This window comes from Lissotriton vulgaris, chromosome 8 (genome assembly GCF_964263255.1).
Source record: "Lissotriton vulgaris chromosome 8, aLisVul1.2, whole genome shotgun sequence".
Taxonomy (NCBI): domain Eukaryota; kingdom Metazoa; phylum Chordata; class Amphibia; order Caudata; family Salamandridae; genus Lissotriton; species Lissotriton vulgaris.
Window position 1 is genome coordinate 1,167,733,687 of NC_141696.1, and position 15,443 is coordinate 1,167,749,129.

At 42.8% G+C, this 15,443-nt stretch overlaps 1 protein-coding gene across 3 annotated transcripts in view; it reads right to left on the reverse strand.

Annotated features, from left to right (window-relative positions):
- Window positions 1-15,443, reverse strand: part of DGKH (diacylglycerol kinase eta) — a 749,224-nt gene that overhangs the window by 256,131 nt on the left and 477,650 nt on the right. For all 3 annotated transcript variants that reach the window (XM_086935028.1, XM_086935027.1, XM_086935026.1), the window contains exons 7-8: window positions 869-994; window positions 195-297 (exon numbers count right to left, since the gene is read on the reverse strand). In XM_086935028.1, coding sequence (XP_086791154.1) covers window positions 195-297; window positions 869-994 — 229 coding nt within the window. The remainder of the gene's footprint in view (window positions 1-194; window positions 298-868; window positions 995-15,443) is intronic.

The window sequence follows — 15,443 nt, forward strand, 5'->3', positions numbered from 1 at the left end:
TAAAGCAACTAGGGAGCAAGAAAGTGTAAAGATATGTTCTAGAAGTGCAGTCAAATGACTAAGGACTGGCAGCGGTGGGTCACTTGGGTACCATGTATATTGCCTAAATTATGTTGCTTTAAACATTGTCCATAGCAATTCATTCAGTTGACAACCAATACACTAGAGGACATTCTTTTACCATTATGACCTACCGTCTGAGTCTATGCTGTTCAGAGCAGTTGGAGGAATTATGGAAACTTTACATTGTCCAAGGGGGCATTTTCGAGGATACATATCCTTGCAGGCAGTGTGCACCTAACAAAACAATGAAAACCTGTGTGAGCCAAAATGCTGAGAATCACTGACTCTACAATCACATAATTATATATTGTCCTATTATTAGGCATGCTTTACACAAATTAAATTGCATTGCATGAGGCTTTGAAAAGGTTGTGCCACTCTGGATCAAGACTCAGTGAACATTTATACACATTTGAAAATAATTAATTCATATAAGACCTACTAAAAATTACTTCTATTCCAAGTGGGCTAGCAATCTAGTCTTTTAGATTAACCTACCTATAATTCTATGCACAACTCACAATTACACTCTGAACTAATAATTCATAAGAGGTATTTAAAGCGATGTATAGTATTTTAATACTAGGAAGTGCATTAATCTATCCATTTGTCATTTTGTACTGATCACGGGAAAAATAGAAACACAGAATAAATGTAATACTGTCAAAACCAAAAAAAAGTTTGAAACAAGAACATTTTAATTTAACAGGGGAAACATAACGGTCTAGCAGGAATGCAAGTAAAGACAATACAAGAGAGAGGAATGCAGATAAAAATATCTCCAATGAGGTGATGCAAATCTTACCATTGCTTTACACCAAAGGCACCTCCAGTCTTGTAGACGAAGTACGCTACCACACGTCTTTTCACAGACTGCACATTTGGCACTGACGGGTAAATTACCTTCCAGCCACTGGTGAGGCATTGCAATCTATTGGGAGAATACAAGAGGAAAGGTGAACAAAGGAGCAAAAATGTATATAAATATGAAAATCGGTCGGATCCACTTAGGTCAACCAGCTCTATTGAGGAACTCAGCCCATGAGAAGGCTAATAGACTGCAATAACACAATCTGTAGTCAGAGGATTGTTCCCTCCATCATGCTCTGAATGGCATATGAATCTCGCTTTTACATACTCCGTCATCACACTTAAAATTACCTCAAGAAGTTCTGAAACTGGCATGCATGCATTACAATTTGTATTTAGCAAGCCTAGTCTGCAAGCAGCCGAGCATGGAGACCTAAATTACGACAGATTTCTAAAATGACAATGATTATCCTGAACTGTTATTTTTACCTCAAAAGCAAATAACTAAGTTCATAAGCATGTGTTGGCTTTCTTTGACTCCTGTGAAGCAGGTCAGTATGAAAGACCTATTGGACTCACAGCTCCACTTATGAATAATCCCAACATAGTCAGCAAATAACTCAACTATTGCTCTGCATATTAAATGGGCATAGCTGCTGAGGTCTATAAAGGAGCTGAATGCAGGCACTGTGTGCATGCCTCACTACTCTCTCTGCATGCACCACTGCATGTTTTCTTAAACACCGAGGCCCTAGCAGTGGGATTGTCCCATCCTCCTGGTAGTCTGAAACCATAGTTTTCAAACTAGATACATTACATAATCTAGAGAGTGGGTGTTAAACATAACTTTGCATTCTCATTTCTCACCTCACGGTTACTTTGCTGCCTTCATCGTCAAGATACTGAGAGTGCTGGCAGGATCGTGACATCCTCCCCACTTCTCTGAACACCTGCACTGCAAAGAGCTCTCTCCCAATGCCCTGGGCTTGCTTCATGCTCCTGGTAGGCAAGCATCCGAGCCACTGCACTGGTTCAGAGAAACTAAGTAGCATCATTGCTTGAGCAGAGGAAGTAGGCTCTATAACATATTTAAGTGGGTTGGGACAGGGTTTCAAACCTGGAGGTTCAGGTATCAGGAGGTAGGATTAAAGGTTATCAATGTTGATCAAGTACATGATCCTTAGTGGACTGAGGACCGCTAATGGTATTAAGATTACATGTACAGATCTGTTCTCTGTTTTATCAATTTACCTACACTATATTGTATTTTTCTAAACTAATACCATGTTGTATTTTAGTATGACGTTATTAAATTTACCAGCACCAATCTTAGATCATAGGCTTCATCCCTGTATCTCATGTCCTGTTGATTCAAATAGACCCAGTCAAATGTAGAAGTTGATAAACTAGCCATTTTAATTCACCAAGGAATTACAGCACTATTGCTAGATATAAATTAGATGTTTGGTTGCATATGGGTTTCGTGGTTGAAAGATGCTTCGTCTCACATTTAACTTGTCTACTACCAGGCAAGTATTCTGTATTGCGAGCAAAGTTTTAGTAAATGTGTGGTGAGGTAAGTCGGGAGGAAAACATTGAAACAGGTCTAGGAGCATGAATTTTTAAATTATTTTACAAACATTACAACAAAATCCAGCAACCTTGGCTTTCATTTCAATGCCATGTCCTTATAACTGGTTATAAAAACCTGTCTCCACAGGCATATGTAGTACAGAATCTTCCGTTTTGTTATATAGCTGTGACCTTAAAGTAAAGGTAATTACAAATCACTTGGATTCACTGAAAATAAATTATTTTGTTAATTTCCCTAAAGATTAAACAAGGAAATAGGCTTGACTCGTTTGTATAGATCCTCAGTCTCTACTGACTTGCTTTGGATGATTCCTTTTTGACCTTTTTTTAATGCCTTTTGAAATATAAGTACTTGAAAAAGTCCCCATCCCTTATGAAGTATAATTAAGAATTCTTTTAAAATCGGTATTATCCAAGTAGCTGCCTTGGCAGTTTGAAACATATTTTAGCACTATGCATATAGGCCAAATCCAAATTAACTGAACGCTTGTCTTCAACTGAAGCTGAACCTTTACGTTTTGTAAATTCACTCAACATCTTTGCCAATACAATATAGTGAAAGTCTTCAAGCAGAAGAAGCAACAATTTGACTTACCAAGACAGAATGGATAAGATTTCTACACCCAGAGCTATACTTGGCCTATAACTGCTGAATTTCTATGGTTTTGTGTGTGTAAAGTATGAGTTACTTACCTTCGGTAACGATGTACCTGGTAGAGACAATTCTAGCCACAGATTCTTTCACGTAGAATTATCCCCAGGCATGAGACTGGATCTGGAAACTTTTTTGCCATAGCATCCCTGGACGCCGGGTGTGGGGCGACACCACGTGACTCTGCCCAGGTGTCGTCCGCGCACGTGACGTCAGCGACGTCACATAAGACCCGCCCCGGCGGGCCTACGTCAGTTTTCTTTGGAGAACTTTTCCGCACCACATTGGGGAATTACCAGCTAAAAAACTGTGGAAGCATGGGAACAGTGTGCGAAGAGCAGAAAATTGGGAAAGAAACGGTGACTAAAAACATCACACAGAATAGTGGCAACACCGTAGAACCCAAAGACAGGAAAGAAGAAAGAGCAAGCAGAGCCCTGCGCAGCCACCCTGTCAGCACATAGACAGACTCCCACTCTCGTGCCCTAGAGGCAAGGAACATGTGTAAAGTCATGGTACATGTAGTAACCTATCACCCCCATCCAGAGCAAGGAAGGGGACCAATCCCAAGACAGCCATGGACAACAACCCTCTGACCACCCAACAAAGAGGGTGACCACCCACAAGGGACAAGGGCAAGATATGGCCAGATGACCCTTAATCAGGGTATAGCACTGGAAGGAAGGGAGGGGAGGGAAGGACAGGGATAGAAAGCAATCTCCCCCAAACACGGAGTAGCCAGAGCAGCAGGGCACGGGAGCACCGGAACCCCATTGTCCAAGAACCAGGGGAGGGAGGAACGAACCGCCCCAGACCGAGCCACCCATCAAGAACAAGGAAGGCACTCACAGGAGGCACAGCCCCCCACCGGGAGGCGAGAACCAAAGACGAACCCAAGGGTCCTCGCAGAATAGTAGAGGAAGGGCGGGCCGTGAAGGAATCTGCGGCTAGAATCGTCTCTACCAGATACATTGTTACTGAAAATAAGTAACTCATACATCTGATAGAGACTACTAGCCACAGATTCCTTCACATACAATAGATACCGTAGCCATACCCCCTGGGAAGGAGGGTCTGCAAAAGGACCCCACCAGCCAATACAGAACAGAGAACCCCCAGTGGGCCAGATTTGTGGACTAGGAAGAAACTTGTCCCTGCCAGGCAAGGGGAACCCCCACAAGCAGAACCCTACCGACCCCAAGGGGATGTAGGAGGGAAAAGAAGGCCAAAGAGGCTCATGCACTCACATCAGAGGAGGCAAGGGAAAGGGCGGAGAGGCTGAAGCACCCCACTCCCCCACAAGGCAACATAGCTTCCGTCCAATATCAAGACAGGAAAGCGGAAGAAGAAGCCTAGAGGGCCAAAGGAAAAGGGGAAAAAGAAGGCGAACCCACTCCAGATGGAGAGCAGCCTGCTAGCCAGAACAGCGCCGGCAGTCAAGCCGCCAGAAGCATGAAGAAGAGAAGAAGAAGAAGGAGAACCATCCGAGGCCCCAGGAAGGCCGAGTAGGCAGCACCTGGCAAGGGAGGACACAGAAGCGTCCCAGACCTCAGGACAGGAGCGGGGAAAAGAGGAGATGCCGGGGGCCACCACTACGAGGGGCCGCACCAACAACCTCAAGGAGCAAACGCAACCTACACAACCGCCATGGAGAACAGGCACCCGAAGGTGACCAAAACCCTCCAGCAGAGCGCAAGCCATATGACCTAGGGTACGATAAACCCCAAACATGGGAAACCTGCGTGGAAGAACTTCCGCAGCAGAGGAACAAACAAAGGAGCCACGGGGAAAAAAAAACCCAGCGAAAGGCTTGACAAGCAGCCCAATGAAGCAGAAGGCATAATCTCAGGGCCAAGTCTGCGCAAGAATTCCAACACAATCAACAAAAGGGCCGTCCAGCAGTCAACAAAGCCAAAGGCGCAAGAAGGAGGCAATGGCCAGAAAACGCCCTCCACAATCAGAACAACCGGCCTAAGATGGCCCAGACTCAACCCTACTCAGGAATCACTGAGGAGGGGACGGAAGAGGAGGGTGATAAGGCGGAGGAGGAGGACTGAGCCCTGCCAGGAGCCTCGGGATGGCGGAGTCGGCCGGGGCATGGAACAACATACTGCCATCAAATGGAAGATCAATGAGTTGCTCCCAAATATTCTCGGGGAATACTCCATCCCAAAGCCAAGCATGGCGACGGAGAGCGATCAAGGAAGCCATGGCCCGGCCTAAAACCTCTGAATTATCCAGGGCGGAGTGGAGAATAAAAGCCACCAGCTCCCGGTCATCCAAAGCGTGATGCCGTAAGTCCACATAAGCACCCTCCTGGGAAACTGCAGATCCCAGAGACTCAGCCAAGTCCCACAAACAGGAGGAGGCCCGAGCCAGCACACCCTAGGTGTTTAGGGCCCGCAGGGCAGCGCTGGTCGAGGCTAACATATTGCGCCCCCAAGAGTCCAGCCAGCGGGCCTCTCGGGATGGTGGATTCAGCAGTGGCGACAGGGAGGGAAAAGCAGTCTGCAAAAGAGCACTGGAGGCAGAAGAGTGGAGGGAAAGGCACGCCGGGTCACGCAGCGCTGGAAGATACTGAGGCACCGGATCCCCTGAGGCAGGACGTCTCCAAGCCCCATCAAGGAAGAGAGGATTGAACCTTCAAATGGAAGCAATAGTTCCCTTCCACCAGAGCCCTGGTGGAGGACCTCCAGTAGATGGTCTGCCGGAAAGTGAGCAACCAGGTCACCCATAAGCAGGATGCCCACAGCCGTGGAAACCGCATGAGCGAAGGCCGCCTCCGTAGGGCCCCGCGGCTGGGAAAGCAGCTCCTCCGTGGGCGACGGCTGCAAACTACGATGGCCGTCCCCGAGGACAAGCGGGGCAGGCAAGGGCCAGACCTGAAAGTCAGAAGGGAGCAACAAATGAGGAACCTGCCGCTCTTCCGATGAACACCTCTGCCTCAGGAAGGGCAGAGAGCCGCCCTTCGACGCCGGTGAAAAAGACACCACACGCCGACCCGTCTCCGGGGAGGATGACACCAAAATGCAGGCTGCCTCCTGAGAAGAAGGAGCGCCCGAGGACGACTCCGCGGCACGACCCCTGCGTGGAGCCGTAGAGTCAGCCACCTGAGGCGTGGTGCCAGCACCCTCTGGTGTCGCCGGATGAGATTCCTCCCAGGCGCCCAGCACCGGGGACCTGAGCGGGGCTGGACCCGGCCCGGGACAGCACCGACCCGACCTCCACCAAGGTAGCCATCCGCGCGGGGTAACAAGATGGTCCTGTGGAGTGACACGAAGCCCACCCGTGGCCCAGAATGAGGCGTAGTTCGCTCAGCAAACCCATGAGGTGGTGGCAGGGACGATTCTACCTCCGACTCGCCCCCGTCAAGGCAGCCGCCTGCAGGGGAGGACGAGAGGGGCCCGGAGAGGGGTCCTTACCTGGCCTCGTCCGGAGCGGGGCGAGGAGGGTTCACCGACCCTTGTGGCTCGGCACAGTCCAGCTGCTGCCGGCGCCATAGCGGCGTCATCTCGGCCCTAGACAGGACCACCCTGTCAAGGGACCGAGAGGGGCTCAGGGATGGGCTACCTCTCACAACACCAAAGGGACTCCCGCAGGAGTTTGCAACGAAGCAGAGACGCTGTGGCCTGAAGGAGGTGCCCCAGCAGAGCCGCACCCCAATAGAGCCACACCCTCCAAGGCTGGATCCGAACCAGTTGGAGCCTGGGCCAGGGCCATGCACAAGGCGAGGGGTCCGCCGACGCCCCAGAAGGGGAAGGAGAGGGAGACGCCTACGAGGCCTGTAAAGCCGCCACGTATGTCTCCATTTGGACTCTCGACGCCCCCACACCGGGGAACGGTGGATAGGATGACATGCGGGCCGCATCACCCGCGGAGAGTCCAAGCCCCGGATAAGCCGGAACACAGCCCCCGGGGACAAACTGCGACCCTTACCCACGAGGAGCGAAGCTCACGTGACATCGGAGAAGGGTGAGGATGACGACCACGGCCGAACCTTAAGCCGTCTGTTGAAGCAAACCGAGGGGAGGACGTCGACCTGGAGAGACACGGCAAAAGAAGTTTCATGCGGCGCTCCCACTTCGACAACTGTTGACAGACCTCGCAGTCGATAGTGCCGTGATCCTCCCCCAAACACCACATACAAATGAGGTGAGGGTCCGTCATCAACATAAGACACCCACAAAACATACAAGTTTTGAAGCCCGAAGGCATTCGCACACTGTTCCACCAAAAGAATGGAGAAAAAAAGGCCCGAAACAGGCCCGTAGCAAGGACCGGATCCGCGTTGCACGCAGAAAAGGAAAAAACTGATGCATGCGTGCCGGGGCGGGTCTTATGTAACCTCGCTGACGTCACGTGCTCGGACGATGCCTGGGCAGAGTCGCGTGGTGTCGCCCCGCCCTCGGCGCGCAGGGATGCCGTGGCAAAAAAGTTTCCGGATCCAGTCTCACGCCTGGGGATGATTCTTCGTGAAGGAATCTCTGGCTAGTAGTCTCTATCAGATCTTAACTAACTATAACGTCACTGTTATCTAGGTGTTTTCAGTGAATTTCTATACTTTTTGTAATGCTATTTCCTAACTATAACGTCCCCTTAACCGTTTTTTTCATATATATATATATATATATATATATATATATATATATATATATATATATATATATATGAAACAGGAACCTCCTCTCGAAGAAAGAAGCAGAAGCCTCAGCGGGGATTAAAAGGCAGCACCGTTTATTTCAGATGGATGGCGAATGCATTTCGGCTGGTTTGGCCTTCATCAGCGCCTGCGGTGGATTTTGACGGAAGTCCTGAGGCTTTGCAGTTTAAATGCACCTAACCGCACTATGATAGGTGCGAGTATCATATATATATATATATATATATATATATTGCATGGTGGTTGGTGCAGGGCACTTCATTGAATACAAAATATCACCAGCAAATTGGGTCCGCATCGTCTGTTTCCCAAGACAAGAGAAGTTGTTCAAGGCGAAAAAGTTGCATATATATACATACATATATATACATATATATATACATATATATATACATATATATATACATATATATATATATATATATATATACACACATATATATATACATACACACACATATATATATATATATATATATATATATATATATATAGCTATCGAAGTGGAAGAGGGAGAATTATTTGATTGATAAGGATGAGTACAACTTTTTAAGAACTGAGTACCCTATCACTCCTACCTTATATTTACTCCCTAAAGTGCACAAACGGATTACTCCAGTGCCAGGCCGTCCAATTATTTCGGCTCAAGGTAGCCTGCTAGAATCCATGTCTAAATATGTGGATTTTTTTCTTCACGACTATGTAGCTGATTTACCTTCTTTTATTCGTGATACAGGGCATTTCATAGAAAAACTTAAGGATGTAACTTGGGAGGATGGGTACCACTTTTTAGTGATGGACATCTGCTCCCTTTATACCAGTATTAACCATCAAGATGGCCTAAATGCCATAAAATTCTTCCTGTCAAACAGAAATATTTGTTATAATGAACATAACAAAATGCTACTCCATATGATTGAACTATGTCTGACTAATAATTTCTTTATTTTTAATAAGGAACTGTTCCAACAACTCAGAGGTGTGGCAATGGGGGTGTGTTTCTCTCCCAGCTATGCGTGCTTGCACGTTGGCTGGTGGGAGAAACACGTCCTCATGCAATCACACAATGATGATTTTTCGAAACATGTTATCAGATGGTGGCGTTTCATCGATGACGTGTTTGTCATATGGAAGGGCACCAAAGAATTAGCTCTGGATTTTGTCAGCAAGATTAATAGAAACACCCTGAACTTGGAATTTACAGCTCAAGTCAGTGAATCAAAGGTAGAATTTTTAGATGTCGAGGTTTTTGTTGATGGTATGAATATTTGCACTAAACTACATCACAAAGTGACTGCTGGAAATTGCATCCTTCATGCCAGCAGTGCTCACCCTAGGCACCTCATAAAAAGTATTCCTTACGGTGAGTTTTTACTATAAAGAGAATTTGTAGTAGAAAAGAGGATTTAGACATGTGCCTGAATGAGTCTAGGAATAGATTCTTAGATAGAGGATATAATATCTTGATGGACTGGATACTGTTGTTCCATTAGAGACAAATGAAGTAACTGATGTGAGTCCTGTTTCAACAACTGTCTCTCCATCGATAAGGCTAATTACTACTTTTAGTAATCAGGAGCAGGCTCTCAGAAAAATTGTCAGTAAGCATTGGTCCATCTTGCACACTGATATTACTTTATCTCCTGAACTTCAGAATCTGCCTACTATCACTTTTAGAAGAGCATCGTCTATGCGAGATGCATTGGTTAAAACTAATCAAGAAGTGATTGATAAAAGAAATTGGCTGACAGACAAGAGGGGTTTTATAAAATGCTTCTCTTGTCGTGCATGCAAGTTCGGAATAAATAAACAGTCTTTCTTGGATCCCTTTTCAGTTTCTTTGAATAAGATTAACGGGTACTACAAATGCAAAACTGACTGCGCGGTATATGTGTTAGAATGTACTTGTCATCTTCAATATATTGGTAGTACCAAACTCCCTGTATTCAATAGGATCCTCCAGCACTTGCGGGCAATCGTGAATTCTGATCCATCTTATCCGGTTGCCCGCCATTTTAAACTTGTGCATCAAAAGTAAATTAGAGGACCTGAAATACTATGTAATTGACTCTGTGCCAAAATCCATAAGGGGTGTTGATAGGGAAAAGAAACTTCGCCAGCTAGAGAGTCAATATATAGTGAGACTGAATACCAAGATACCTAACGGTCTTAACACAGGGGAAGATTTGGTCCACTTTCTATGATTACACCAGTATTTATTTCTAGGACTTTACTAGTAGTAGTGTGTTTCTGTAATCTTAAATACAATTTTGTATATAATATTGACGTTGGGCCCAACATCACTGCCTTATCCTCATCTATTTGATCATATATTCAGGACATGTCTATCCTTATTTGATCGTGGTCTTCTAACACAAATCTAATGTATATGTGTATATATTTGAACTTTGTTTTTATATCATGGATATTGGTTTTATTGATTGCAATGAATTTTCTGTGTTAAAAATAATTCTGGATATTTTAGCTTGTCTAAATGGACAGTCTGTCAGAGTATTATCAGTTTCTTACTGATCTCTGTATATATTAATTATATTGTTGTGCTCAATATTGATCCCACTGAGAAAACCATATTTTAAAGTTCCTTTATACTATATATATATATTTGACAATGTGTTTTGAATGATCCTTCTCTCGTGTAGTACTTGATAACTCTGGATTTTGATTTAAACTTGATGAATTGATGTACTTTCCTGTGCTTCTGTATGACCCGCTTGATTATTGCATCCCTGGTATCATCTGTTTTTAACTCACAATAATGTATGACTAGTAATAGTCCCATTTTCACTCTCTACACATTTGGTATTTTACCATGATCGATTAATTTTTGTCATTCTGTGCAATAGTGGCAGTCCTATTTGATGGATTAGGATTTGGGCACTGGCCCTGGATTTTCATTCTTGAACATAAATCATGAAATATTTCCAAAATTCTTTCCCAATTACCTTGTGCAAATATGTTAACTCTGCTTAAAACAATGTTCGATATGATTTGGTGAACTATTGTTCTTTAAAGGATTGCGTTGTTTTAATATTTTCTTTGATTGTTTGCACAATGCACTTTATAAATGACATAGTCTGATTTCTCTGTCCATGTAAAGGATGGGAGGGTCTAAATTGCTTCATGGTTTATATGGGTGTTATTTTCTTAAACACGTCATGTGATCAAGGCCGGAGAAACCCGGCTGAAACGAGTCATGTTTGTGGAATGGCTGAATAAACTGCACTGAAAAACCTCTAACCTTTCGTGGTGGTCCGTTCCTGGTGTGTGGCAGTGTGCAGTTCGCTGAGAAGGACTGTGCTTTCTGTCCAGGATTTGGTATTGGTGTATGTGTATGTGTATGTGTATGTGTATGTGTATATGTATATATATATATATATATATATATATATATATATATATATATATATATATATATATATATATATATATATATATATATATATAGACAAAAGATCCATCCATCTTTGATTGTCAAAAAAGGTCGTTTTAAATTTCAGAAAATTCCTCAATCTCCAGAAAAATCTTTGTAATGTTCACATCACACTATTGTATTTTATATCACCGCAATAGTTGATACTATGTTAATGTAACAGCCTACACATGTTTTGCAACTCAATCGCTATCAGGGCCAACATTCTTAATGCAGAGCAAGATTGATTGATCTTTATTCTACACAACTATGTTTTTCTCTCAGAAATCTGGATCCAGATTCATATGCACCACAGTCCTCTGCTCTCTGCACTCTCAAGCCTAGGGATGCCACCTGACCAGTACCACTGGTATTTTGAGGTCATGGCCTGTACCAAAGAGGCTGCTGCACTGGGAGAGTGTATGTGTTTTGTGTGTGCTCATGAATGAGTATCTACGTGTGGAAGCGCGCATGCGCATCTATGTGTGAGTGCATTTGTGCCTCGTGTGATGTCAGATAAAATTTACTTTTACCTCCAGACAAAGCATGCGGAAGCCAACTGTGGCATCCCTGGTGTCACCCCTGAGGCAAAGTTAGTATTTACTGGAAGACGGCAGGCACTTCTATTATGATGGGGGTGCTCCTGGCATAATGGTCACAATTCTTGGCAGACTGCAGGTTTGTATAACTTGTTTTGGAGCACCCATGGTTTGTTTGTGATAACTCTAGGCAGACTATGAATGCTTATGGGAAGAAAGAGCCAAACCCTGGTAAAACAGTATTAATTTGTAAAAGGTCTCTACACGTCTAGCCAGGGATAAAGGTGGCCATTCTGGAACTATGCTCCCACTTGGAATAATGGAACCCATCACAGGCAATATCTAGTCAATATACAGGAAGTCCTTCTTGACTTATGTATGTTAGGCATTTGTGGAATTATGGGGCCCACTGCTGGCATAATGTGCTACCGAGCACAACAAGTTTATTGCATAGCATTCCTATAATAAAATGAGCATGCCTGGCATGCTGGATGGTGGAAGTGGCACAATGGTACCCAATAAATGACATATTATGGCCATTCTTGATATAACGGTCATCATCATCATCACAGGCATATGAGAGGTGGAAAGCACTAGCGTATGATTGATTACCCTGGTATGTGCGGATTATACATGAGCATGTAAAGCAAACTCCTTGGAAGGGGAAAAATCGAAAAATAAAATTAACTAAAACCGAGAGCAAGGAAAGGTGCAATTTATATTTTGAAATGCGCAAAATTGCATAGATGTATTGAACTGCACGCAGTGCTTATGACTTAGTAACCAAATTATTTTTTTTAATGCAACCAGCCGACATGAGTCTCTAGACTTTGTTTTATATTGTTTTGTTGCAAGACAAACTGCCTTTCTGCTGTGGCTACTTCTTAACAATTTCTTAAAAAGAAGCATAGGTCGCCTTCGCTAAAATAGGCAGAACCGTCAAGAAAATAAAAAAAATCTGTTAAGACTGTCTAAACAAAGAAATATAGTAAGATTTACATACTGGAACGGTGCGCTGCGCACAGGATATACTGCAATATTTAGACACTTTAAACAGCATTTTATGTACCTTCGTTTAGTCTGTAAAAAAAGTAATTAGTTTTAAGGAAGAACATGTACAACAAAAGGAAAAGGGATTGTGTCTTTCTATTAGCAGCACGTTTCTTTTTTTATATCCTTGTCATTAGTTTCTTCTTTAAAATGAAGCAAATCAAGGTTTTTAAATTAAACCAGGAACGGAGCAGCAAGGGCCGGGAGTCGAGTGTATTTAATAGAGATGGAGGAGCGGAAGAGTCTCATCATCAAACCATCAAATTCTGACATTTTAAAGACCAACATAAAGGAATAGCAAAAATAGTAGGTTAGAACTGGCCTCACGCAACTACTCTAACCAAATCTTCTTATTTCTATTTTCATAACTCTCAGAAGAAGACATCTTACTTGGTCTCGTTTATTGTGAACAATAATGTAACTACTTAGAGGACAAGATCAGAATTGAAAAGCATGTTAAAAATAAACTAAACGTCCAAACTACATGGATGCAATTGGTAGAATGCATTCGCACTAACATTTCTGATATTTAAACAAATGACTCCGATATGGACTGCTCTTTTACTACTCGTTTCATAAGAGAGATTGTTTCAAGAGTGCAAGGCAAAATTAGGTACCCAATAACTTCGCTTAATGTGCAGGAATGCATATATCTGCAGACTGCGATTTACGCAACCCCCTTCTTACAAAATATCTCATCGGCCAAATCATTTATCTCCGTTTGGATAAATCTGTCACATAAAAGTATGACCTCGAAAATAGCAATTGGACAACATGAAGGTCAAAAGCTAGGAATAGAGTTAATATAATCGCCATCAGCAACGTAAATCAAGCCTTATTTCTAGTGGAAGATGTCAGCAGGTTTGATGCAAGCTCACCAAATTAAAGGTTTCTTTGAAAAGGATTGTTAATATTCTGACTGGGTTGTTAAAGGAAAGTATTTTGGTATTTAGCAACCAGATAATGCATAAAAACTCCTCCATCATTAATCAAAACAGTTAAAAAACAAGAAACGGGGAATATGGAGCATCCATCTCCAGTGCATGGATTGACTTCCCCATGGAACGTAGAAATAAGCTGGTCTTTATGTGCACATGCATGCTTGTATTTGTACAGATTGGAAAAACAAAGACAGTCACCTTTGCTTTCCTTCAAACTATATCATGAGGCGTCTTATTGAATGGAAAGAGCTGCAAGTTCTGATTTCAAGTAAAGAAATTTAAAAAAAGATTTCTAAAGGATTGCTTCAGCAACAGAGAGGACAGTCACAGTTACATTTTGAATCTTGTCTCCAAATGCCCTGCCTCATTCGCTGTATCTCTTGATACTATGAAATGTAACATATTAATGAATTGTCATTAGTTTCTTCTTTAAAATGAAGCAAAGCAATGTTTTAAAATTAAACCAGGAACGGAGCTGGAAGGGCCAGGGAGTCGAGAGATAGAGAAGCAACAGAGGAGTCTCACCATCAAGCTATCCATGTTGACATTTTAAAGACCAACTTAAAGGAATAGCAATAATAGCAGATTAGAGCTGGTCTAAAGCAATACAACTACTTTAACACAATCTTCTTATTTTTATGACTCTTAGAAGAAGACATCTTCCTTGGTCTCGTTTATTGTGACCAATAATTTGGCTCCGACAAAGTATTCAACACAATATAAGTGTGATAATATGGGACACAAGCTATACAAACATCTTACGCTATTATCCTCCGATGGTCTGGACCAAGTATTGGTATCACCTTTACATTACTTTATTTGATTTGAAAATGTTTGCTTTGTATTATCCTCCGATGGTCTGGACCAAGTATTGGTATCACCTTTACATTGCTTTATTTGATTTGAAAATGTTTGCTTTGTAGACATTAATGCCCATATATAGATCCCCTTAGCTGGGTTTTATAATTTATCTATTTAGAGTACAAGATCAGAATTTAAAAGCATGATTAAATAAACTAAACGTCCCAACTACATGGATGCAATTGGTAGAATCCATTCGCATGATGCACTGTCACTAACATTTCTGATATTTAAACATATGACTCAGATACTGACTGTTGTTTTATTACCTGTTTCATAAGAGAGACTGTTTCTAGAGTGCAAGGCAAAATTATGTACCCAATAACTTTGTTAAATGTGCGAGAATGCATATATCTGCAGACTGCAAAATGGCAGACAGGCAAAATTTACACCATATCAATACCAGTCCAACTCGTAGTTCAAATCATGTCCTTTAAGGTCACCTTCAAAAGGATTTACACAACCCCCTTCTTACAAAATATCTGATTGACCAAGTCATTTATCTCCGTTTGGATAAATCTGTCACATAAAAGTATGACCTCGAAAAGAGCAATTGGGCAACATGAAGGCCATAAGCTAGGAATCGAGTTAATTTAATCACCATCAGCAAAGTAAATCAAGCTTTATTTCTAGTGGAAGATGTCAGCAGGTTTGTGGCAAGCTCACCAAATTGAAGATTTCTATGAAGAGGATTGTGAAAATTCTGACTGGGTTGTTAAAGGATGGTCTTTTAGTATTTAGCAATCAGATAATACATAAAAACTCCTCCATCGATAATCAAAAAAGTAAAAGAAAAAAAAGAAAAGATGAATATGGAGCATGCATCTCCTAGAGCATTGATTGA